This window comes from Chlamydotis macqueenii, chromosome 3 (genome assembly GCF_036417535.1).
Source record: "Chlamydotis macqueenii isolate bChlMac1 chromosome 3, bChlMac1.mat, whole genome shotgun sequence".
In the NCBI taxonomy this organism is placed as follows: domain Eukaryota; kingdom Metazoa; phylum Chordata; class Aves; order Otidiformes; family Otididae; genus Chlamydotis; species Chlamydotis macqueenii.
Genome location: NC_141558.1, coordinates 85,959,195 through 85,986,199, shown reverse-complemented (window position 1 = coordinate 85,986,199; position 27,005 = coordinate 85,959,195). Strand labels below are relative to the sequence as shown.

Sequence of the window (27,005 nt, the reverse complement as noted above, 5' to 3'; positions counted from 1 at the left end):
AATGAGCTGCTGAGGGAATTAATTCACATTAGCTGAAATGTAAATAAACTACTACCCTCAACTAGAATGGCAAAAGCCATACCAATTAGAGTGCATTCTTCTCTAGCATCTCTATACAGGGGGGTTGGACTAGATGACCTTTGAAGGTCCCTTCCAACCCTAACCATTCTATGATTCTATACAAGGGTAGATGTAGAACCCATGAAATTATATACCAGAGGGTTTGGTTTTGTTTGCTTTTAATAGCTTTGTGGTCATTGTTTATTTTTTTTTTCTATGAAATCCTTTATTTTTGAATTGGAGAGCGAAGTTTGTTTAAAGGTAGATTCAGATTAGATATTAGGAAAAATTTTTTTACACTGAGGGTGGTAGAACACTGGAACAGGTTGCCCAGAGAGGTGATGGATGTCTCATCCCTGGAAACATTCAAGGCCAGGTTGGATGGGGCTCTGAGCAACCTGATCTGGTTGGAGATGTCCCTGCTCCTTGCAGGGGGGTTGCACTAGGTGACCTTTAAAGGTCCCTTCCAACTCAAACTATTCTGTGATTCTAAAAAAAGTGTAAATGGAATGCATTCAGTGATAGAAAGGTCTATGAAGGTTATGTCTGTGCTGGTTTTTCTTATTGAGCTTGTTTCAGGGATCCTAGTGATGAGATGACAAACTGGTGACATTGAGTCATAATACCAGGTTGGAAGGAACCTCAACGATAATCTAGTCCAAGCTTTCTTGGCAAAAACACGGTCTAGAGAAGATGGCCCAGCACCCTGTCCAGCTGAATCTTAGTGTCCAGTGTTGGGGAATTCACCACTTCCTTGAGCAGATTATTCCAATGGTGGATTGATCTCATTGTGAAAAATTTTTCCTCTTGTGCCCAATTGGAATCTCCCTAGGAGTAACTTGTACCTATTACCCCTTGTCTTTTACATGTGACTCCCTGTAAAAAAGGAGCCTCCATCTTCTTTGTAGCCACCCTTTAAATACTGGATCATGGGATCATGGGGATAAGGTCATCCTTAAGCCACCTTTTCTCAAGGTTGAGCAAGCCCAATTCTCTCTGCCTTACCTGATATGGCAGGCTTCCCAGTCCTTTGATCATCTGTGACCTTTCCCTGGACCCTCTTCAACCTGTCCACATCTCCTTTTTTTTTTTTTTCTTTTTGTACAGCAGGGACCAAAACTGAACACAGTGTTCCAGCTGTGGCCTGACAAATGCTGAGTAGAGTGGGATAATGACTTCTTTATCTCTGTTGGTGATGTCCTTGTTACACAACCCAGCATCCTGTTGGCTTTCTTTGCTGCAGCAGCACACTGTTTGCTTATATGGACCTGCTTGTCCACCAGGACTCCCAGATCCCTTTCCACAGAGCTGCTCCCCAGACAGATAGGTCCCAGCTTGAGCAGCACTCCTGGATTATGTCTTCCCAGGTGCAAGACTTTATACTTGTCCTTGTTCAACTTCATAAGGTTTTTGTTAGGCCACTCTTCCAGCCTGCTTGTGTCTTCCTGCAGGGTGGCTCTCCCTTCTGAAGTGTCCACTTCCCTGCTCAGTTTGGTATTATCAGCAAACTTCATCAAAGTGCACTTCATCCCATCATCCAAATCACTTATGAAGATATTAAATGATATTTGGCCCAGTATTGATCCCTGGGGGACTTCACTTGTGATAAGTTGGCAGTTTGAAAATGAGCTGTTTACTACCACCCTCTGGGTGCATCCTGTCAGCCAGCTCCCCCTCCACCACACAGGCCACTTGTCTAGACTGTAATGCATCAGTGTCTTTAGGAGCAGGCTGCGGGGAGCTGTATCAAAAGCCTTGGAGGAATCCAGGTAGACAATGTCCACTGCTTGCCAAAATCAACAGAGTGGGTTACTTTGTCATAGAAAGCAATCAGGTTTCTCAAGCACCATTTGCCTTTGGTGAATCTGTGCTGGATTTTCCCAATCTTGTGCTTCATTTGACTTGTTATAGCTCCCAGGAGGATTTGTTCCATAATTTTCTCAGGGGCTGAAGTAAGACTTGATGGGCCTGTAATTTCCTGGATTCTCTTTAAGCCCTTCTTGTAGATTGTAGACTTCTGGTCTTCTGGGATGTCTCATGATCTCCGTGATTTCTCAAAGATTAGAGAGCAGCCTTGCAATGATGCAAGCCAACTCCCTTAACACTGGATATTGTCAGAGCCTATTGATTTGTAGGGGTCAGGCTCCTTTAGTAGTTCACACACCAACTCTTCCTTCACTGATGGTGGGACTGTGTTTGCATCAACCTGGATTTTTGTTCCCAAGGCCTGGGGCCCAACACTGCTGGTAAAGATGGAGGAGAAGGAAGTGTTGAGAACCCCTGCCTTATCAGCATTGTTGGTGACTATTCACCTCTTGTGGTTAACAGCAAGGCCAGTATTTCCTTTCTGATTCCTCTTGTTGTTTACATACCTGAAGAACTTTTTTGTAGTTTTTAACATCTCTAGGCAACTTCAATTCAAGCTGAGCTTTTGCTTTTCTAACTGCATCTCTGCACACCCTGGCAATGTCCTTGTAGTTCTCAATGGGTATTCATCAGCTTCTCCATCTCTGGTACATGTCTCTCTTGGTTTTGAGCAGACTCAGAATCTTGCAGTTAAACCAAGGGGGTCTCTTGCTCAGTCTACTTCCCTTACCTTTAAAGGGGATGAACTGCTTACTTGAGTATGAATGTTGCTATAGAATCATAGAATGGTTTGGGTTGGAAGGGACCTTAAATATCATCTAGTTCCAACCCCCTGCTATGGGTAGGACAAGGATATGGAAGGATATAGGATTAATGATCCTGGGGAAAAATAGCTAACACTCTACACCTTGCCTTCTGATGCAGCGCTGTCTCTCATTTTAAGAATGAATGACTGTTAAATAGTCATTTGAAAAGTTGTGGTAAGCTCAACTCCCTTGGGGCACTTTCCTGAGAAAGGTTAAAAAGATTTAGTGTTTTTTTGCCTACTAAAAATACAGGTTATTTACAATAAAGTGATTTTCTTTCAGTCCCTGGGGTTATGATGATTACTTCTATTGTTTTGGTTGTGGCTTGTTGATTTTTTTTTTTTTTTATTTGGTTTGTTTGTTTTTGTTTTGTGGGTTTTTTTTGTTTTTGGTTTTTTTTGGTTGTTTTTTTTTTTTTTTTTGTAAAATCCTCTTTAATTTTTTTTTTTTGTGCTTGGAAACTGAAATGTTGCAGTTCTGTCTCTGTGGGACTGCAGGCTCTGTCTGTCCCTGCTCAGCCATCTCTGGGACTGGACCATTCCTGGCCATTACAAAGAACCTAGTCCATTACAAGCTTAAGAAACGGATCCTTTTAAATTCACTTGATCTGTTATGTTATAAAGAGCCAGCTTAACTAATTGCATTTTAAATGATGGCAAGAGGAGCTAGAAGTCCAGCTTTGACAGATGTTTTTTGCTTTCTTTTGCTTCAGTAGCTCGGAGACCTTCAGGATGGGTCAACTGCCCAAATGTAGGCATCTAGTGCTGCTGCAGTATTCAAGACTCTGTACAGGACGAACAGATGCGATGTAGGGTGCAGGGTAAACCTGTGCTTCTCTGCAGCTGTGGCAGGAGACCAAGCAAGGCACTTGTGCGTGTTGAGAAGAACAGTAGGTGCCTGTGATCAGATATCTGAATTCCGTCTTAAGTCTCCCCTACTTTTTCAGCCCTCACTATCCCTGTGCTCCATTGTGATAGTACATGATAGTGGTGTCCCTCAGAGGTCTGTATTGGGACTGGTACAGTTAAATTTTTTTATTAATGACATGGACAGTGGGGATAGAGTGCACCCTCACAAGTTTGCGAGTGACACCAAGCTGTGTGGTGAGGTTGACCATTCTGGAAGTAAGGGATGCCATCCAGAGGGACCTTGGCAGGCTGGAGAGGTGGGCCCATCTGAACTTCATGAAGTTCAACAAGGCCAAGGCAAGGTTCTACGCCTGGATCATGGCAATTGTCAGTATCAGTACTGATGGATGAGAAAATGGATATGAGCTGGCACTGTATGCTTGCAGCACAGAAAGCCAGCTGTATCCTGGGCTTCATAAAAAGAAGAGTGGCCAGCAGGTCAAGGAGGGTGACATCTAGTCTCATGAGATCCCACCTGGAGTGCTATCTCCAGTTCTGGGACCCTTAGTATGAGAAAGACACGGACCTATTAGAGTGCATCCAGAGCAGGGCTGTGAGAGTGATTTGAGAGCTGGAACACCTCTCCTATGAAGAAAGACTGAGAGTGCTGAGGCTGTTCAGCCTGGAGGAAAGAAGGCTTCAAGGAGACCTCACTATGGCCTTTCAATACTTAAAGGGGCCTTATACGAAAGATGGGGAGAAATTCTGTAGCAGGGCTTGTAGTGTGATAGGATAAGGGGTAATGATTTTAAACTAAGAGAGGGTAGAATTACATCAGATATAAGAAAGAGAAATTATTTAATATGAGGGTAGTAAGGCACTGGAACAAGTTGCCCGGAGAAGTTGTGAATGTCCCATCCCTGTAACTGTTTGAGATCAGGTTGGATGGGGCTTTCAGTAACCTGATCTAGTGAAAGATGTGCCTGCCTACGGCAGGAGAATTAGAACTAGTTGATCTTTAAAAGTCTGTTCCAACCCAAACCATTCTACGATTCTGTGTTATTACAACTCTTAATGAAATGCTGATTTCCTCTTCCAGTAGCATAAGCTATATTTGGTTTTTAAATCTGTGAGTGTAGATCTAAAGCACTCTTATTTTCAGCTTTGTAGCTTCCCCTGCTCTTGCAACACTGCTCAACTTTGCTTTTGTTCTTTCCGTAGCGTTACTAGTGCTACACCTTTTGTATCTGTCTAAAAATGCAATTTGAACTCTTTATTCTGCTGTTTTGTTTGCTCTATTGCAGAGCAGCATCAAATTCCTCTTCTAAAGAGCACTTCACAAAGCGTGTATCTAGATTTGCAATGCACAGTAAAATCTCCTTGTACAGGAGTCCTATGATAATTTAATTCTCATGAGTGCTGGCACACTGTCTCCCACTAAAATTTTGGCTTTGCTTTCTGCTCTCCAGGAGTTTGGGAGTTATAGCTGCTTTTGAATTTACTTTTTTTTTTTTCTTCTGTCTCTGCATAGTTCTCAGTAGTTTCTTCTGTCATGTTTATGACTGGCTCATGTGATACATCTTTGACAGCAACACTTATCAGAACAGATCAAAAACATTGTAATGAAAATAACATTTTCTGGTAACAACAGCTGTCAATATAAATGCACGTCTGCTTTAACTGTAAGCATACAGATTCATGGGTCCTGCAGTGACTAAAGAGGAAACCTTTTACCAGACTGCAGAAACATTTCATGGGGCAGAAAAACTCTGCAGGTAACTGTTCTCATCCCAGGCTTGTCCATCACTGAAGACAGAAACAATAAAATAACCCATGGAACTCAGATTTGTACCACATTTTCAGTCTATCCTCCTACGTACAGGATAAACACAATAACTGTATTTATTTATGCCTCTAGAAGACGATACTTAATTTTGGAGCATGCTGAAATATTAGGCTGTACTTATTCCCTTGATTTTGAGACTGCATACTATGCAAGTTGATTTAGGTGTTTAAAAAAGTTTGCTTTGACATATATGTCTCTGAATGCCAAATACTTTGCCTTGATCCAGAAAATGCTAGGGGCCAAGAGATATTATTCTTGTTGAAATGCACCTTGTCAAAACAAAAACTTTGGGGATGGGAAAAGTGGCCAGTTTCAAAGCACGAATGAAGCATCCCAGGACAGACCTGAGATGTTTGGTCCTGGAGTGGAAACCCTAGTGGTCAGGGTTGAATTCTCCCACCTGTTCAGACAGCTTATGTATTTGGAATGATCTGTGAAATGATAAATCATCTGAACTTGATGGGGCAGCTTCAAGAGAAGTACTGAGAAGCAGTAAGTTTTGATTCTGTTCTTTAAAATGCCTTATTTGAGACTAGGGGTAGAAGGGGTAGAAACCTGCATTTCCAAACTTTCTTTAGGAAATGCGTACGCTTATCCTTTTTTTTTTTCCCTTAATCTAGCAAGAATGGTTTTTAACAGTGAGGGAATGTGGGGTCGTGACTAGTGCCCTGTGCTATTATAAGCTGCTATGGGATTGAGCACAGCCAGTTCTTCCTTCTGAAGCTGCAAGTGTGCAAAAGAGGAAGAAAAAGGCGTGAGGGCATGCAGGTCAGGATGAGGGATCATGTGGTGCAGTGGTTACTTTAAGCTGAGAGAGAGGAATCCTGAGATTCAGCCTCTGATTTAAAACAACAGCCACCACCACCAAAAAAAAAAAAAACAAAAACCAAAGAAAACAAAAAAAACCCTCCATACTGGTATTTTTATACGTATTTTTGTTATTTCAGGATACTCTTTGGATGAGCTGAAATACTGTTTTGCAGCTGCTCTGGCAGAGAGTGAAATGGAATGGAGGGGATCAATCTCAGTGTTCTGAGAAGTTATTGAAAGCCCAGTGTTAATTGTTCAGGACTGGAGTTGTGCTGTCAGTCTGGGCTAAGCAGCTGTGAAGAGACTGGCAGAGGAGGAGATTCTCTTCTCTGCATTGATTGGGTGTAAATGCCTGATGAGATGCTTGGCATCTTTGAGTTCAAAACCTTGATGTCATGAAACTTGAAGTCTTAAATCATTGACAGAATAGAGGGAACTCCATGGTTAGACAGCTGGTGAAACACTGTTTTCAAGATTTCTCTTTACTGAAGTCCTGAGACTTTCTGTTTTTCTTGAAGATCTTGTTGTAAGTGCTAAGCTGCTGCAGCCGAAGAGAAAGCTCAGTTGGCAGATGTCATCAGGGAGTTTCTTGCTGAATCCAGTAGATCATTTTTGTGGGAGCTCATAATTTGCTGCTTTTCACTAACAGGGAGGATGCTGAAAGGCTTCTTTTTCTGGCGTTCTTCAGCTACTGAAGTCATTGGTTCATTAGTAACTAAGGAACAGAAGCGTTTACAGGAGAAGCTCCTAGAAGCTGGCAATAGACTTTTCTCTGAAATAAAGGCTATTTTGATCCCTTGTTTGTTTTTTTTTTTTCTGAGAGGTGAGAGATTTGTCCTGAGTAATCCAATTGCTGGTGAGGTATCTTGTGAAATATGACTTGGGAAGCATAATTAATGTTATATCATCTAGTCAGTCAAGCAGCCTTGCAGAAGGGACCAAGAATAATGACTTCAGCTTAAAGGGTCACTTAGTCTTGCGTAATGTCAGATGACTAAGTTAAACTTGATACTGGGCGATGGAATATATGAGGAGAATGCAATAGATAGAGATCTGGGGGATGTCAGATATCCTAAAGTAGAGTCACATTTTATGATCTCTGGAAAATGTATTGCTCAGGTGTCCTGAATGACACTTCTCTTGTACTGTCTATAGTAGAGGCATCACTGTCACTTTTATGTCCCTCCTTTGACAGAGCTTCAGTACTTAAAGGTGAGTAACTGGACTGTTGGAGCTGTTGCCTGTAATGGGTTCAGATTTGATCATTACACAGAAGTTGAACTAAGTAGTTATAAAATCAGATTAAATCTTATCTCTTTGGGGGAGTCGGGGGGAGCTTAATTAATAAAGCCTGCTCCCATGCTAACACATTTCCAGAATCTCTTGGTTTTCAAGAAGCATTATACTTGAAGGACTGATCCTCAATAGGATTGCTGTTGAACAGCAGGTCTAAGGACCTGTTAAAATGAAGCTCAGTGTTGGGATTTTTGTGAGGGTTTTTGTGGTGGTGTTTAACTGATGCAGGAAAAAAAAAAAGAAACAACTATTCTTACAAACTTGTGTTTGGAGCATCAACATTTGCAGGATGACTTTGACAAATTTATAGTAACTACTGAGAAATTGGATCTTGACTGATGGGCTTAGGGAGGTATTAATAGCATCCTGCAATTCATATGCTTTCATATTTACTTCAGCTTAGAAGTGGAGAAAACTGGTGACAAATTGCAGGGAGTGATAAGTTTGTTCTGTGAACAGCTAGCCCCATTGCAGAGTTGAGCTGTGCTACAGCCTCTGTTTTTAAAGCTCTGCTCCCAGAGGTGCTGTTGTGGCAAGCTGAAGCATCTTCTCAGATGGGAACATGTTTTCAGGAAGATGACTGTATTTAAGCCCTACACAAATTAATTCATTTAAGTTTGAAACCTGGAAATCATCCTCTCTTGGACAGGAGGAATTTTATCCCAATAAATACAAGGTGATACTGTGTTATAGCAAAGCCTTCTGGGGTAGCAATGTTGCGTTCGGCCCCATTTGGGCTGTGAACTGAGGACAAAACTCCCGTACATTCAAGCTTATATCCATGCTATGAATTAAATAAACCTGTTAGGTGGCCAGCTTAGCTTCCACTCTGTGTTGGCTTTTATTGATGCAGACCTATAGCTTATGCTGACATAACAGATGATTTAGTAAGACCCGCATTATACAGGAAAGAATGTCAAGTCAGAATGAGCATAAAGCTAGTAATGTGCAGACTTTACCTATCTTGGACTTAGTTGCTGATGCTAGGAGGATAGCTTTAAAATAATGTGTCATGCTGGACTTCTAAAAAAAATGGCAGTAAAGTTTAAAAGTACTTGCTGGTGCTTATGAGAAAAAGCAGTAAATGTAATCTGAACCCTCCTCTCACAAGGTAGATATGTCATTGTTACTATCCGAGGGAAGAATGCCAAGGCCATACCAAAGTGTCGTTCAATGCCAGGTTGCCTAGCTTTTGCGTTTGAAGACTAAGATTAGCATTTTGGAGGTCCCAGTGGGTGTAACATTACATATGAGCCTTCAGTGGCAAGTTGAAGTCTTGCATATTACCCTGAAATGTTAAAAGCATGAAAAAAAAAACCTGTAATGTAAGTGTTCTCATTTAAAACCAGAAAACCAAAGGCATAAGAAATAAATATAAGGAGGAATTTCTCATTCTGTTGCATGTAAGACTTTTTATATGGTAATGGGAGAAGAGGGAAGACTATAACCCCAGGAGTCACTGGCTCCTTTTGAAGCTCTGAGAATTCTCCCTTCCACTCTGAATGGTGCTATTTCATGGTGTATTTTGTCTGGTCTGAGCCCCTACAGGTTTAGATTCTGTGTGCTCAGATTTCACTGTATAAGAATAGTGCTTTTGTATCATTGATCACCTTGGATCTTGTGTGGATGCCATTTTTGTCACAGTAGGAATAGTTCCAAAGATGTTGCAAAGTTATTAACATGCTTCCTTTTACAGTAGGGTCTATGAAGACAAACGATGGCTACAGAAAGAGGCTTTCCTATAAAGCTCTTAAGGATTTGTAAGGAGTTCTATCTTCAGACTATTGAATGAGCTAATTTATCACTAGAGATTAATTACACTTAATTATACACTGAAAGACTCCCAGTCTCTGTGCTCTTGCCTGTCTTAATTTTTCTGCATCTGTTTTTATGCTCCTTAGGCTGCACCGTTACTCACCTCCTTAATCTCCTTCATCCATTCTTGCCTTCTGACTCCTCCTCCTTAACCAGTCAGCCATGTTTCCATCCTCTTCTCCTCCACTATCCTTCTGTGATATATTTTCACCACTGCAAAACTACTACTGTTTTTTCTCCCATGATTGAGTATAACTGGAGGGGAAAAAAAAAAAAAAGAAACCCAACCCACAACTAAAATGCAAGGATCAGTGCTCTTAGCAACAAAAAAAAAATACAGTCCTCTGTTTAATAAAGCTATTTGAACTTTTGCATTTTGCCCCGAATTTTGGATACTGACCCAGGAACCTTGTCCTTGTATTTATGTGTTTTAGTGCTTTGTTGCAGAAGGAATTAAATAACTTTTGAACAAAATATAGTGTCTCTTACTTGAATTACTACTCACACTGCAAATCTGCTGCACTGTAACTTGTGATTCTTCTTCACATGGGCCAAAATCTCTGGGAAATGGAGACAGACATATACTAAAATAAAACTTAAGTCAATCTGTCTGATAACAAAATGTGATATTTAGCTGTACCAGAGTAAACTGTTGCATAGAGAACAAACTATGTGGTCTTGGGGATTTATATTTGGTTTCTTTATTGCAACAGACTGTAGATAATAGAAAATTGTCTGCCAAATCAGTCATCTCCACAAAAAGGCATGTCTAATTACTTCATTCTTATAGTTTGCTAATCTCCTTGTTAAAGTTTTCTTCTCACATTACGAGAAACCAATGTAAGTAGAATGTTTCTACTTTTTTCATTAAATGGAGGGATAGAGGCTTGCTTTTTCCTGAGCTGCAATTAAACTGGTTATTCCTGCATTCATGAAGGCAATAGATGAAAACTTGATTTAGAAGAAAATACTTTAAGGCTTGCTGACTGCAAAAGAGCTAATTCTCGTAGTGTAAATAGGTTTAAGATATTTTCAGGCTATTTTAAAAGGTAGTCTTATTTCTAAGTGAAACTTTGTATGCATCTATGTTGTAATGAATTTTAAAGCTAAATTTGGATTAACTTGATGTGGTCATCTGCATGCATGATCAATAGTTATTTTTTGGTAAGATGTGTGACAATTAGTAGCTTCTGAAATTATTCTGAATCATAATTTAAGGGTTCATCTTGAAAGTGTTCCTTTTAATTTATTTATTAAAATGTAAAGGTGCTGATGAAAGGATGGTGAAACAGTCCTTTATAATGTCAATAACCATTCTTGTAAAATGAAGACCTTTTAAACAATGTGTAACCTGAAAGGTACTTTTTAAAGACTGCCTGAGAGAAACTTAGATTTGAAAGTTGTTCTCTCTCCCCCTACTCTGGTCACCCATCCTTATTCAGCCTACATGGATCTGTAAATGGCATTTTGGTTTGAGTTACTGATTGTGTTTCTCTACATACACCTGTAGCCGTAATTTAGGTGATAGTTTGGTTTTTTCCTTCAGGTGTGTTGAGCATAGATCACTATGCAACAGGTTTGTGTGTTTCCATAGGCTTACAGGGTTAAAATTCAGTACAATGCATTCCTTTTACACTAGGGACTTTAGCACAGACAGACTTTGGCAGCATTTATTGGCATAGATAAGATGATTTAAATCGGGGCGACAAGGGTCGGAGTTTCAAAGATCTGCAGGCTTGTGCTTGTTTTGACTTCAGAGAGAGCTGGCTAAATTCTTCTAAAATTATGGCCATGAGGCCCTAGCTACAGTTAAGTTGCATGTAAATATAGGCAGTTATTCTTGAAACACAAACCAGGTATGTACTAAATCTACTTCTCATCACGTGTGCAAGACCATCCTTGTAATTAAATGGAACGTCTTCATCAAGGCAGAAACATGATGTATGTGGTGTTTTGCTTTTTTTCCCCAACACTTTTTTTTTTTTCCCAGAAGTATACAAGAGAAAAGGACTTGAGAGGTCTGTAGTCCAAAAATGCCAATTCTACTTCTGTTCTTGTATTCTAAAGTGATTGCACTGGTGGTAAATTTAAGTCACACTGGTTGTTGTGGACAGTGTTCCCTTTTGGCTTTTTTGAATGCAATATAGGTTTAAAATTACTTCTTTTAAAACAGTCCTTCCTATGTCCTGGCTTCCTCCTAAGCATCTGAAAAAGGTTTAGAAGCACAAATGAAAAAAAAAAAAAAAAAGGCAGTTGAAGCTGTGAGGGTAAAAACAACAGCTAATTTCCTTTGTGTTTACATAATTTGTACGTACTTTCCCCTTGCTCCTTGGTACTTGGGGTGGTTGATGGTGGAACCTGCAGCCTGTCAAACTGAGCAAAAAAGGAGATCCCTGCTCTTCTTTTTTCTGCAGTTTCAGAAAAAAATATGCTGGATGCAGAGAAAAGCTGTTGTTCATGGAAGAAAGCTGAGCTGGAAAAGCTTTCATCCACAGTCTGGAATATCCGCTGAATACAGTGAATTAACTTGGTCTCATTTATAGGGTAGCAGAAATATTGCTGTTGGAAGGAAAACCTCTCCTAAAAGGACTTGCTGCTGTCCCTGTCTTTTTGTGAGATAATAAATCACACCATCAGGGCATATTCGAGAGAGCAAGGCTAGTCTCAGTTGAGGTTTCAATGAGGACATGGTATAGTTGTTTGTGGTTTTTTTCAGTTCCTTGTGGTATAAATAGAAAGGGATTTCTTTGGTTGTAATCAGGCAAAAGCATGGCAGCATGTGGTACCCTTTATGATATGAAGTGCTGTTTTGGATGTGGTAGTCATTTTCCCACCCACCTATTCAGACTGCATGAAAAATGCACAGTTTAAATCCCCATAGTGTCTGAGACTCATGATTTCTTTTTCAGAGTTCAGATGGGTCACTTTCTGGGGTTATGCAGAAGTGGAAGGAGTATCAGCTTCAATGCCTGAAATACTTGTATGAGGCACCCCCCATTGTGGCAGGTAAGTCTGCTTGGTAAGGATAGGATGTATTAATTTTTTAAAATGCATGATAACAGTTAACAAGGGAGTGATTATGAGCTCGAAAATACTTCTCTAGCTTACTTTCCAGTCCATTTCTTCTTTATCCCATTTGCTTCCGCCTGCTGAGGAAACATTTTATAAGAACAATTTCATTGTGAAGATGTTAGTCTTTAGATCCAGAGTGTTTTGCAGTGGCAAGTGGTGGATGTAACACATCAAAGCAGCACACTAATGTAATACCCCTGAAACTTTTTTAGGAGTCAGGGCTGAGAGGGCACACAATTGTTAGGAAATCTGGGACCATGCCGTTCACGTTGACCTGGCAGTTTGTAGGCTTTGAAGTTGATATAAAGTATTTTGAGCATTGCAGAATGATGAAACGGCTTTTTAAAAAGTGCCTTAGTGAAAACGAGCATGCAGCTTGTCTCAATACTTGAACTGCTGTAATATGCTGCGAGCAGCTGCGATGTGCCAGCATCATGGTGTTCAGAGGACACTGATGACTTGTCAGTGATGCTCACAACTGAACACAGTGTGGCCTTTCCTATGCTTCAGTGCTTTTGTGACATACTGAGAAAGATAAGATAGGTTTAAAATTCTATCTGTGAAGAATTATTTCAAAACTGTTAATTTTCCTTCTCTTAACTACGTTATTATGGCAGAGTGAGAGCAGTAGCTGATGACAACAATGGCAGGGAAACATCCATCTCCCTCCACTCCATTATCCTGTTGAGCAGTTGAGTGCTGCCCTCTAAGAATGACAGTTTAATAAATCTGGAGTTGAAGTATTCTCATGTTGATTAAGCTGTAATGCAAAGTTATGGTTGTGTGGGGGTATTTAATTGATGGATCTATATATTAGGCTAGATGTTCCAACTGCACAACTGTGAACCATTCTCAGGAATGATTATCTACAGTATCCACAGCAAAAATGATTTTAAATTAAACTGTGACACATAAAGGTGTAAAAGAGAAAAGATAGAAATGGATCAGTATTGATTTACCTTTATGTCCTTTGACTGAGTCAAAGCCTCAATCTGTTCTTCAGTTGTTCTCTGAAACAGCAGTTTTCTGTTGTGTGGGTACAAACTCTTGGACAAATAAATCTCACTTAACATCAAGGCTTAAATGCATGTGTATGTGTTTCCTTTCATCTTCTGCTCTTCAGTCTTCTCCTCATTGTAGTATTAACACAAGGCAGTGGCATGACCTTCCCTTCCATCTCTCTGCAGAAGGCAAGTTCTGCAACAGAACATTTGACAACTACGCATGCTGGCCAGATGGACTCCCTGGCACCTATGTGAATGTCAGCTGCCCCTGGTATCTCCCCTGGGCTAATGCAGGTAAGAGCCTTTCCTTGTAGGCGCAGCTTTAAACCAACCCTGTTTTTCTTGCACAGTCTTAGCAAGGATAAAATTGACTCAATTGACAGAGTGCAGTCAGTTCTCTGCAACATAGAAGTAGGAACGGGGCTCAGTATGGTACACTTATCTCCATTTAACAGGAGAAAATGAAAATGAGAGAAGAGACTGTTCTTAAAGGTTGCATTTAGTCTGGATTTTTGTGTTCTTATCTGTTCTTGCTGCTTGAATAGTGGTGAGTATTAATAAAATAGTACTGTGGTGTTTGTTGAAGACGATCTAACAGTCATAATGGTGTAGTTTGAAAACTGAGATAAAAGTAACAAAGATAGACGGTAGGTCGTCCTGTACTAGATAAAGCCAAAAAGGTCTCAAGTGAAAGTTTTGTGCTGGTTCCTAAGATAAACTTACTTCTCATAATACTGCAAGATGGAGGCATTGTCAGTGGTTGCAAAGACTTTTTTTTCTCTGGAGAACTGAATGTCACCTTTGGATTTTACACCCTTGTACACGTGTATGCTTGATGCCAGTTGCAGGCAATGTATATTAGATAACTTTGTCTAGTATTCTGTCTTTGAAACCAGTGATTTATAGAGCTTGTTCTTTGTGAAGACCTTTCTACATTCTCAAGTCCAGATAAAACAGTTTATTGACTAGCTACCTTGGTGTGGTGAATTGACTTTGGCTCTTGTTAAGGGATAGAGGATACTGGTTAATGAGGATGTATAAATCTGATGGATGTAAAGATGGTTTAAGTGTGGAGTACGCGTTGTAAGTGTTGATACAAAGGGATTTCAGGAATGAGAAAAGGAATGAGAGGCATGGTCAGAGGATATTTAGATGTTTTGGATAATATGGGACCTGGGCATGAGATGAATTGTATGGAACAAGGGGTGGAGATTGTGCTGAATCTGACTGGGATGGAGGTAACTTTCTTCATAGCAGTACATGTGATGCCGTTCTTTGTATTTACGGCTAGAAGTAAAGTAGGCTGGGGGTCTGTGGGAGGTTGGGAGGTGGGATAACTAGGACAGATGACCTGATCTGACCAAAGGGATTTTCCCTACCACAGGACATTATGGTTAGCAATAAAAGCCAAGGGAAGGGGGAAGAAGTGAGTGGAGGCACTCATGGTTATGGTGTTTGCCTTCCCAAGTAATTGTTGTGTGTGCTGAGGCCCTGCTTTCCAAGAAGTGGCTGGAGATCTGCCTGCTGATGGGAAGCAGTGAATAAATTCCTTATTTTGCTTTACTTGCATGTGCAGCCTTTGGTTTCCTTATTAAACTGTCTTTATCTTGAAGGAGTGGTGGGGTGTGTGTGTGTGTGGAAAATCTTCACACCAAAATCAAAATGTCATCATAACACAGACAGAGGTGGGCGATTTACACACACAATAAACCTCCACCTCTTGTCCCTTCACTGCTTTACAACTCCAAACGATTCTCCACAGTTATTCCCTTTTCTGGCAATGTCCAGTTTCAGTTTTGCCCATTATCTCTCCCAGATACTGTCTTTATCTTGACCAATGAGCTTTTCCATCTTTTCTCCCCCATCCTATTGAAGGAGTGGCGGGATGGGCATTTGGCAGCCAGCAAAGGTCAACTCATCACATTCACGGTGGTATCTCCAGGGGCTGCAAGGAGGTCTCTCTGCTCTGGTGCCTGCAGCACCTCCTCCCCTTCATTCCCTCAATCTTTTCTGACCTCAGTATTTGCAGGGCTGTTTCTCATTTTCTCATGCCTTCCCCCCCACCCTCATCCTGTACTGCCAGGCAGCGTTTGGCCCTTTCTTATATACATTTCCCCTGAGGTGGAACTATCTTGGCTGAGAGGCTCAGCTGTGCCCTGTGGTGAGTCCATTTGAACCAGCTGTGTCAGCACAAGGCAGCTCCATCCTTTATTCACAGAGGCCATCCTGCAGTTCCCCACTGCAACACCTAGACACAGATGCCCAGTACACTTGGTAATGTGCCATAGCACTTAATGACTTACTGAGTCAGAGGGATGCTTGGAAATGTATGAATTTTGTGTGGGGAGGGAAAATGTGAAGTCAACTATTGCAATCCTTTAACTAGCTTTAAGCTTGTATCAGAGGTAAGTCTCTAAACCAAAAATGGCTGAGTCTGGATTGCTATTTCCACTTTAACTTGGTGCGTATTTTTTTTTATACTAGGGTTTCAAGGGAAGAGATGGGAACCAACATTATGGTGTACTTAGTGGTTAAGGACACCCATGGTGTGTGGGGGAGAGATCATCTGCCTCTGTGCTCTAGGGTCCTGCTGCCACTTGGTTACCTCTTCAGCCTTGCCTGCTTTTCTGTGACCTGCGTGGTTTGGCAGTTTTATTCCTGTTTTGTTTGTGCTGAACATCTATGCTGGGGTGACTTCCCTGCCTGCCCCCCAACCCTGATGTATTGCTCTGTATTCTACTATGTGACTATTATGCTGCTGTGTCCATACTTCTAACTTCTGCACATCGTTTCTATTATCTGAGCTATCTTGGTAGTAACTGCCAATTTCATAACCTCTGAAGTTTAAATGATGTTTGCTAATCCTCTTCAGATTATTAATAAAGATGTTATGTTTTTAAAATGGGTAACCAAGCTTTTATAAATGTATGAAATTAATATTTGCCTCATAATTGACATAAAATTATCAGGCGCTGCAGAATTTTTTTCCAATAATGCTAATCTTTAGATCTTTTAGATGCTAATCTAAAACTCTTTACAGGATTCTATTTCTTTCCTCTAAACCTGTTTACTTGCACTCTTTAAGACCCTGGACACAGTTATTTGACTTCCAACCGCTCTTGAAACATCACTAGTGGAGAGAGCCAAGGTTTAACGCAATACTGCAGATTAATAAATTATTGGAATGCGCAATAGCTTTCATACTTTTGGAAATAAGTTTTTTTTTTTTTTAAAAAAAATTAATTATCCTGAAAATAGTGTTTGTCTCAGTGAAAAGAATAGCATTTTGTATAACCCCTTGCTAAGGGAGGATTGCAGAAGTCATTAAACCTCTGGATGTGTTCCTTTGTGCATACTATGCATATACCTCAATCTCTGTTTTATTAGCGAGGAACAAGAATGGAACAAGGAGGCCTTTCATGTCTGATATAAAACAAGAAGTTTGTATCAGTGCCAGGTACACAATTTAGGAGCCTGAATTACAATGACCTGATACTATTTCATGACATCTTGTGGAGTCATGTTCAAAGTGAATGCTAATGGGTGGCCATGATGAAGAGGAAACATCTTTATAATGGAAGATCTACAGCAATAGAAAATTGGGCACTCTGTGACTTGCAATAATCACTAAAGCATACTTATTCCTTGTTCTTGCTTAGCCCCCTACTTGCAACTTGAAATAGGTTCTAGCACTGCAGGGCTTTCATCTCTTCACCTGATGAAAATGGAGAAAATGAAAGGATGAGACCTTGTTTGGGAAGTACCTTCAAAATGTGTTCAGTGAAGGTCACCATTAAATATGAAGTGCTTTAGCCAAACTTATTCACTTAAAACTGTTGTTTATTTGATTAAGAGTTGAGTTTTCAAGCATGGAAAAAGTCTGCTGAGAGACTCCACACCATACCTCCGCAAGGCCCCTGGTCAATAAATTGAAATATTTGATACTGATTGTGTATTATGGGGTACTGAAATGAAGCGAGCATTGAGTGCAAGTGTCTTTATGACCTGGCCATTTCCATAAAAAGTGTAGAAGAGTTGAAAGCAGAGACAGGTGAGCCAGGAGGCCTTTAGAAACACTGATTGTTCAAGGATACGATTAGGAAAGCCAAAGCCCACCCAGAATCTGACAAGTGATGTGAAGGGCAGCAAAAAGGGCTTCTAACATATATGAGAGAAAATTTGCATCCACTGCTAAATGGGGCAGGAGGATCTTGTGACAAAGGATGGGGAAATAACTGAGGTACTTGCTGCCTTCTTTGCCATGACCTTTGCTGGAGGCGAGTTTTACCAGTATTATCAGTAATCTCAGGCCTATGACATCAGTGGTAAAGTCTGGAGCAAGGAAGATTTACCCTTGGTGGAGGAAGATTATGGAACACTTAAGTGGGACATGCACAAGTCCATGTGACTTGGTGGGGGTGTACTAACAAGTGCTGAATGAGCTGGTTGATGCCATTGTGAGGCTACACTTGATTATCTTTGAAAAGTCATGGCAATTGAGAGAGATTCCTGAGGACTGTGATTGTCACTGCTAGCTTCAAGAAGTGTAAGGAGGAGAATCTGAGGAACTATAAGTGATCGACCTTACCTAAGTCCCCAGGAAGGTGATGGAGCAAATAATCCTGGAAACTGTTTCCAAATGCATAAAGGACAAGAAGATTGACTGGGAGTAGTCAGCATGGATTTATGAAGGTGAAATCATGCTTGACAAACCTGATAGCCTTCTGTGATGAAGCACAGTAGATAAGGGGAGAGTAGTGGATGATGTTCATCTTTACTTTAGTAAGACTTTTGACACTTTCTCTCATAACATCCTCATTGGCAAACTGATGAAGTGTGGATTAGACAAATGAAAAATGAGATTAACTGAAAATTGGCTGAGTTGCTGGGCATATAGAGTTGTGGTCAGCAGTCCAGTCAGAAATCGGTCCCTACTGGTGTGCCTCAGGGACTGCTAGTAGGGTCGGTATTGTTTAACGACTTTAATGAAGATCTGGATGATGAGACTGAGTGCACATTCAAGTTTGCAGACCATAAAAAGACTGGGAGGAGTGGTGGGTAAGCCATGTGATTGTGCTGCCATTCAGAAGGACCTTGAGAGGCTGAAGAAATGAGCTGAGGGGGATCCTGTAAAGTTCTGCAAAAGGAAATGCAAAGTCTTGCCCCTGGGGAGGAATAGCTGCATGCATCAGTACTGACTGACTGGAAAGCAGCTTTGCAGAAAAGGCTCTGGAGCTCCTGGTGGACACCAAGCTCAGCAGGAGCAGCAATGTGTCCATGAGGCAAAGAACACCAGCAGCTTCCTGGGCTGTATTAAGAAGAACATCACTGGCAGCTTGAGGGGATGATTCTTCCCCTCTGCTCTGGCGGATGAGACACATCTGGGGTGCTTTGTCCAGTTCTGGGCTTCCCAGTATGAGAGACATATGGACAAACTACAGCAAGTCCAGCAAATGACTATGAAGATTATTAAGGGATGGGAGTGTGTCTCATGAGATGGGGTGGAGAGAGCTGCTATTCTTCAGCCTGGAGAAGGGAAGGCTCAGGGAGGATCTTATAAATGTGTATAATCACAAATGGAAATACAGGAAACTTCCTTTAACTATAATTATTTTACTGTGAGGTTGGTCAAACAGCTGGAGTTAGTGACCCAGAGAGGTTCTGGATTCTTTATCCTTGAAAAAGATGGTCAGAGCTTGACTGGACATGGACCTGAGCAACTTGCCTTAGTTCACAGGGTGTTGCACTAGGAAATCTCTAGTCTCCTTCCAATCTTGGCTACTTCGTGATTCTCTGTTGTATTTTTTAAGATGGTGAGTCTCAGTAACTAGTTATGGTCAGGCATTATAAATTGCTATTGGTGTCAACTAGAATAGGAGATGGAGGAAAAGAATTTGCATGGTAAGAGCTTGTAATGCTGAAGCAAACTTTACACTTTAACAGCTTTTATTCTTGTTTGCGTCCCACTCTTTTTGTCCTAGTGGCTGTCAGTCTTGAGCCTGCCCTTCTGCAAATCTTAACAGCAGATGTAGCTCAGCAGGTTGACTAGCAGAGTGGCAAGTCGAAAATAATATGGAGAACTTTTTACCTGCTCAGCAGGTATGTACTGTGTCACTAGTCTGACACCACATGATGTTAGCAGGTTCCCATCTCTACATGCTGCCACTGAAGTGCTTACTGAGGTGTAACTTTCTTGTTTCTTTAATGTGACGGCTTTGGAATCACCTTCAGCATTACAGCTGTAATGCTCTCTCCAGGTCTTTGGATTGCTGATTTATCTCAAGGTACAAGAGCAACTGTAGGGAGATGGGAATCTATTCATTGTAAAACTTGAGAATAAAACTGGTCTTTTCAGTGCGGTATGTCTATTCAGGCTTGTGTGCATATGGAGACTCAAGGCCAGTTTTCTGCTAAGCAATGTATGCAGTTGCAAGGTTTTGTCTAACAGCATCTCTCACCTTTTGATGGCAACAGTTGTCTTCTGCCCTTTTTGAAAGCGCTGCTTGCTAAGGCAGCCTGTAAAGTACAGCAGAGAAACAGTGCTGTCCCACTTATGCAGCAGATATCTTTAGAAACGTTGATCCTGGGACTTTTTCTTGTGGTGCTAGCTTCTGTGTGTAAGCATCCCTGCTAAACTCAGTATTGGCATGCTGTCTGCAAGGATGGACTCTGAGGGCTAGGAATATGTCTGTGATAATTGGTTAGAAGAAAGATCACAACATTAGACCCAGAGTTTATGCTCAAAACCATGTATCCATTTAGTGTTGCAGACAGGCAGGTAAATGAAAACTGAATTTTTAGAGGAATTTTATAGCTCCCAGTGAAGTATTGGGCATTGGGTTGCCAGTGCATTTTTGGGATGTGGCCTGATAGTTAATTTATTACATGTTTCTTCAGTGGCACTTTACTGCTGCCTTTTTTTTCTATTTTGCTGAATAATTGCTGAATAAACTCAGCATTTCTGTAGCTGTGCAGCAAAATGGATTGGTAATTTCAGTTAACTGAAATGGAACTGGTGTTTCCTTATTCCTTTGAGTTTTCCCCTCCCATGCAGATCAGTTTCCTGATTGGTGTGATTGCAGCTGTATTAGCATTTATCTACTTCAAGTATATTGGTCATCATAGCATTGCCCTAACTCAACAAGAAATAATGAAATAAGGATATTGCAGGTATCTGGGTACTCATATCACACTGAAGCCAAAGGAATTGAGGTTTAGAGTAGCCTTTGCTTCAATTCAGGTTAAACTATTGCCACTGGAATGAGAAGTAAGTGGCTAATGTGTCTTACAGCACAGTGTGGGTCTTCAGTATCATGCAAATGAGGAGCCCAATCACTGCTGGGCTGTAACAAGGTGGTATGGGTTCATAAAGTTACCTGTGTCCCTCTAGTGCTGTATAAAATAGCTTTGTGCATATGGCAGGGAAGCCCTTTGGGACAACGAGGAAGCAGTGTCATTGAGACAAACAGAAGGAAGGTGGAGGTGAATCAAATTTTGGTCAAACAAAGCATTCTGTTAAGGATTTTATAGGTAAAATTCATAAACTTTCTCTTTGGGAAGACTTCTTGTGTTTCAGAGTGGTGTTTTGAAATGCTTTGAAAATAGAAAGTGAAAATGTCTCTGTTATCAAAACAAATGCATGCTTACTTTCTGCCATGCTTTACTGCCTCACCTTCCCCTCCACCCCCCAAAAAAACAAACTAAAGTTTGTGGTAAGACAAGATTGTATTTCTTCTCCTTATAGCCTGCTTATACATCTTTGAAATGGCAAACTACAGCAATTTCAAACCTGTATGGGCTATCTCGCTCCAGCTCTTTGTTTTGCTTCTGTTTGCTCTTATGCAACTCCCACCATTGGACAGGTCTTCATGGGGACGTGCTGAGGTAGCAGGAGGGAGGTTTTGCTAAAAGGATTTGTTCTGTGAAGTTTCCAGCACAAGTTTTGGACTGCGACCAAAGCTTGTTGAAGGCAAATTTCACGTACTTCTGACTGCCTGAGTTGAAGCTTTTGTACCATATGTCTCTTGTATCTTGGGCCAAATCTTGGCTGTAGTGAAAACCCAGAAAGCCCACTCAGTTCCTGATAGCACTGAAGTTAACACCAGGTAAACTTTGCACATCTTGCTGTCCACGTCGTAGTCAGTCAGATTACTGTGAGTTATACTTGAGACTTGAGCAGTGGCTGTCTCAAAGTCCAATCAGTGCAGCAACCTCCAAGGGCAGCAGTATTCCTGTTTAAGGGACGGTGGGCACCTTACCTCACTGCCACTGGCTGTGTGGTTTTTTTTTCTTGTTACCCTCTTATAATTGAGGGCCAGTTGCCAATAACACCATGCGGATTTGGAAACCATGGAGCTGCACAATTTGTCTTTCAATTATGCCTCCTCTGGGGTTCTGATATTTTATTGTTTAATAGCACTAAATCCTTTTTAATTAAAAAAAAACCTTCCTTCTGGTTTCAGAAATGTTATGTGAACAGTAGCCACATCAGTTGCTCCTATATGCACTGGGCTGCACAAAGACTGGCTGCTAATTTGCATTAATGCAGTTGTGGGTGTTATTCAGATCTCCACTCAAAGTCTTCTGAACTCTTTCAAGGCTTTTGTTTCAACTTAGGACACATGCCTTTTTTTGAGGTGTCTGATACCTCAATCGGCTTGACTGCTAGTCTATATCTATGTTGGTACCTTGCTCTGGCACTGTAGTGAATTTTGAAGCAACCTCCTGATTGTCCTACTTGCTGTGACTGAGTTAGCTGGAGCAGTTTTGGGGTGTGTTTCTTTGGAGGAAACTAAGCCAGAAGCTGTGCCCCAGGTGTGCATTGGATTCTCTTCAGTCCTTGATGGAGACATAAGACCTAAAGATTTGTCTGTACTACTATGAAGTCTTCCAATATGACCATACATGGGCCACTGGAGGATTCCTGAACTACCAAGCTCTTGTTAAATCCTAAATTTTTCTTGTGCCAGATGAAGGACCAGATAGCTCATATGCCTTTGACTGCTGTTAGTCATGAAGCCTCAGTGTAATTCTCTATGCTCTCTAGATCAGCCTTTCTCCCAGTTTGAAGTCTTTTATTTTGTTTAACTAATAACTTCCATTGTCATTCACCTTTGCTTCAATCACTTGTCTCCTGTAATTCACTTTATTTTCTACATTAGCCTACCTTTACTACATTATGTGTTGCAATGGTGACACGTGCTCCTTTGTTCTCCCAGTAGACCAGGCAAAGTACAGCCTGGGGACCCCTGGAAACAGTACAGCTTTTCAGCCTGTGACGTGAAAGACCTGAAAGTCTCTTTGTTGGCAGAATAACCCAGTAGTAATATCAGATGATCTCTGATAGTAACCTTGTGGCTGCCTCTGGCTGCTAGAGATGCATTCAGAGTCTGATTAAATCTAACAAGATATCTGAGACCACAGCTGTACTTCGCACAATAGTTTTGCTCAGTGACAAAGATTGTATGAACCGAGCTTTTTGTGGCAATGTGGTAATGCAGAGGAGGCCAGGCTACGTCTAGGTGCAAAGACACATCCAGGTCAGCTCTTTCCCCTTTCCCCTGCCATAACTTACATTTGAGGCCCTCTTTCTAGCACTCCCCAGCCTCTCTGGTGACACGTCTTTAGGTAGATGTGCACTTTGTGTAAGGCTTTGTGTGGAAATGGGGCATTACCTCAGAACTGCCGAGTGCTGGAGGTTACCAGTCCGACCGTGAGGACTTTTATGCTTTTTAAAAGCAATTTTCCTAGTCCTGTGAGGTATAACCAAGCCTTCTCATGGTACACCAGAGATGATGGAAACTGCACAGTCCCCACCCTGCATTAGTGCCTAGCTTAGTCCCGGCTAAATCACGAACTCAACAAGCCTTAATACTTCCATCCTATGTGGTGTCTTCCCCTCCCCAAAAGCTGAGGTTATAGACTTACACAGTTGTAATGGCATCGTGCACAGCAATACTGCAGATCTCATTCCCTGCTATACAAACAGCAGAAACACAAGTGTTGAAAAGGATTTTGTTTGGGATCCGAGAGGTCCATCTGTAGTTGCTGTGCCCACCAAGAAGAAAAGCTGAAAAAGGAAAGAGAGCATTATCAGATTTGTCAAGGTGTTGCTACGAGTGCTTTGGATCTGTGGCATTGCCACATTGTGACCCAGGTAAGAGAGGATTACAAGTAGACTTCTGCCTTGGCAGGGATTTTGGGTTGTTGTCGGGTGGTGGAGGTGGCCCATAGCGTAATGCCTTCCCCGCAGCAGAGTGCTCCCAGGCTGGGCAGGCGGCAGCATGGTGGGGAGCAGGCTGCTGGTAAGCACTGGTTTGGGGTTGGGGGAGTGATATAACTGACTTCACCTATCTGTAAGTCTTGTTCAACTATTATCTCATGAGCCGTGTAATCCCACCCGTCTCCTGAGCCCACCGTCTGCAGGCCATTGGAAAAGCTTCTGCACCTAGCTTTTTCCTAGAGTGATTTTGTGCTTTCCTCCCTGGCACCCTCCCCATCAAACATGGTGATGGAGGACTGTCATCGAAGCTCCTTGGGCATCTGGTGTGCTGCAGGTTTAAATCCACTGTCCTGGTCCTCTTTCCTTTCCCCAGTGTTGCCCATGTTTGGGCACTGTTCAAACTTGGAGAGGGAGGGAGCTTAGGAACAGAATGCCACAGTGTGATAGGCAGAAACAGAAAGAAGCTGCTTGCTTTTGTTTGTGAGACCTCCTATGGGTAATCATGCTGGAGCGGTGAAATGTCACCTGTGTGAGGCAGGCCGAAGGAAAGAATGCATGTTGCTTTCTAGAGGGGTCTGCGTAAAGCCCTACAGCTGAGGAGGCAGACATTTGTGTGAGAGTTTTCCTTCAGACAGTTTTGAAGTATATGCATGGCTGGAACATTTGGTTCGGGCGACTAGATTAAACCTTGTCTGATCTGATTTCTCTCACTTTTTCTTTCATCGTCCAGTTTCACAGTTTGAGATCTTGTTAAAACCAAGATAGTAAGCAGATGGGTACGTGAGCGTATAGCTAAACTGCCTGTTTGTCTTTTAACACGCAAGAAAATGAATTTCACTTCAAATATTGGATATAGTGAAGATGATTAGGCATTTATTACATTTCTTCCCTTCTTTGCTCTAATAAAAACAAGCTTCCAGAAAGCTCTCCGTAATGCTGGAAAAGTGTGTGACCTTTTTTCAGTGAAGATGTTGCTTTGTGTTTGCTAACCCATAAGCAATTCAGAATTTATACTTCCTTGCACTAAAAACTAATTGGCAATCTTCATTTGCTTAAAAAAAAAAAATAATAAAAAAAAACCAACTCTAGTCTTTCAAGTTCACCTCTGCCTTTGTTTGTTAGGCTCTAACTGGTAGTACACCAGAGAACTCTGGAACATATGTTGCTTGTCTCAAGGTTAGATACAGGGACTGTTAGAAGAAAAACACTTAAAAAATCTTGAACAGATAGTTATTATTACATGCATCTGTTGTGGGCCATGTGGCAATGCCATTCTCCATTTTATCAATTTTATTTATTTAAACAGATGAAATATATGTTTAAATAAATTGCTTGTTAACTTCAGGTTGAGGTACCTGTAACAGAGCAGTGGCTTATGAACTTTCAGCTGGAGTGAGGTATGCGACTTCCTTTTGGAAGCTGTATGCTCCAATTCCTCTTCTGCTGCAAGCAAAACACGGGCATTCTTCATCCAATGTGTGACAGGAACAGAAAGAGACTTTGCACGTGGCCACACATTGAAATGCATATATGGGTGATGGGAGCAGCTGCATGTTTTCCATATGTCAGGTACAGATCTGGTTACCTGAGGCTCCTTAGGAAGAATTTAGTGTTCTGCATTGCTGGACATAGCATAAATGCTGGACAGCCTTGCTGTAGGATATCAGTTTGCTGTGATGTGACTGTGTCTGTGGGAGTTAGAGCAGTTGGCAGGACTGCATGTTTTCCAGCAATATTTCAGTTACAAGTATATAATGTTTTTGTTTTGTTAAAGTAATTCCTTGACACGTACTGTCAAGGATGTCAAGGCTTACCTCTGCAGAAACTTAACTGAGCCTCCTTCAGCGACTGTTTGTGAAGCTGCCCACAGCTGATTTGTCTGTGAATAGGACAATTAAATAAGAAATAAACACCGTTTCACCTAACTACAACAAAGCTACTGGACTACCTCTGTGCCTTGCCCATGCTAGTCTAGCAGGTAGCTTAGCTTACAACAGACATATTTGAGCTCACCAATTACCTTAAACTTCATCTATGCTCTTATTACAGGTCTTGCATAACTGAAGTATTTATTATCTATCCACTTATATTTGTTCGCAGTACCAGTATACTCTGTTAAATGGAGGGACCTCAAAACTTTCTTCACATTACTTGCTCTTAAGAACTTACAATTTTTAATTACAGTGGACAAAGAGTAATCTGAACCAATTAAGGGCCTGAATAAACATAGTAGTTGTGTGTGCTACACAATTAAATGCTGTGCTGAAAACAGCTTATTATCTTTCTGGCTTACTTAAATGTTGCTGATTAGGAAAGTTGATTTCTCCTTCCCCCTTCTCCCCCCCGCCCCCAAGTCACAAAGATGGGATAAAACATGAATACCTGATCTTAAGCCCACACAGCTGGAGAGCAATTTGCTAGAAGAGCTGTATGACCTATAGCCCCCTTCTTCCTCCCTTTTTCAGGAATCCCTGGCACTTCACCTTTGTGTGATGGGAAATGCTCCTCTCGCATCCAACCTATCTGTGTTGTCTTGTGTAACAAATACACTTCTGGTGCAATATTGAACTTAAAGGTTTCTTCTTTCTCCAGAGATCCTCAGCTGAATTAGAACGAGCGTGCAACTCAATCTTCTTATATATCTATAAAAGTAAATGCTCTGTGTAAAGGCGAATCACACTCTTTGCCCCTTGAAGTTATTAGCTCTGTGTCTGAATTTTTTATAATATTGTCTTGACACTTGACAGAGTAGTCATGCAAAAAAAATGTTGACTGACTTAAAACGTACCTGCATGTAAATAGTAAAATTATAGAACATCCTTCCTTTCACACCATTTCACAAATGCAGCTTTAACTTGAAAATGTGCTAACCTGTACAATGACTGCACTTGTTAATCATGTACACAGTTTTATTTCTTTTGCAGTATTACCCTTTTCCATTCACACATTTTGCTGGTAACTTTCCCCTTGAGAGTTTTCTGTAACAGACTAGATTTTCCCTGAGAAACCCAGGTCCCCGCTATGAATTTTGAAAATATGTCTAATCCTCCTCAAACAAGCTCCAAATGTTAACTATTAGGATTCCTATACCACACTTTAAATTTCCTTTGAAGAAGAACAAAGTTTTTCTGGGCAACATGTTTATAAGAGAACCTGAGTACATGACAAGTTCAATGACAATAATAATGATAGTGGCAGTTGGCACCTGGCCAGACTCATCTGACCTTTCTGGAAGTCATTTACTTTGTGACAATTGGAATAAGCAGAAATAAATTAGGCAAGAAAAGGATCAAGTGCTCATCAGCATATTTCCTCTGAAAGCAAAAAAAAAAAAAAAAGTATTCCACACACAAAACCTAC

General features: G+C 41.1%; 1 protein-coding gene across 1 annotated transcript in view; it reads left to right on the top strand.

Annotated features, from left to right (window-relative positions):
• The window catches only part of GLP1R (glucagon like peptide 1 receptor), a 91,022-nt gene that overhangs the window by 18,491 nt on the left and 45,526 nt on the right, over positions 1 to 27,005 (top strand). Inside the window, exons 2-3 of the mRNA XM_086744445.1 lie at positions 12,257 to 12,353; positions 13,607 to 13,717. Of these exons, the coding sequence (XP_086600571.1) occupies positions 12,257 to 12,353; positions 13,607 to 13,717 (208 nt within the window). The remainder of the gene's footprint in view (positions 1 to 12,256; positions 12,354 to 13,606; positions 13,718 to 27,005) is intronic.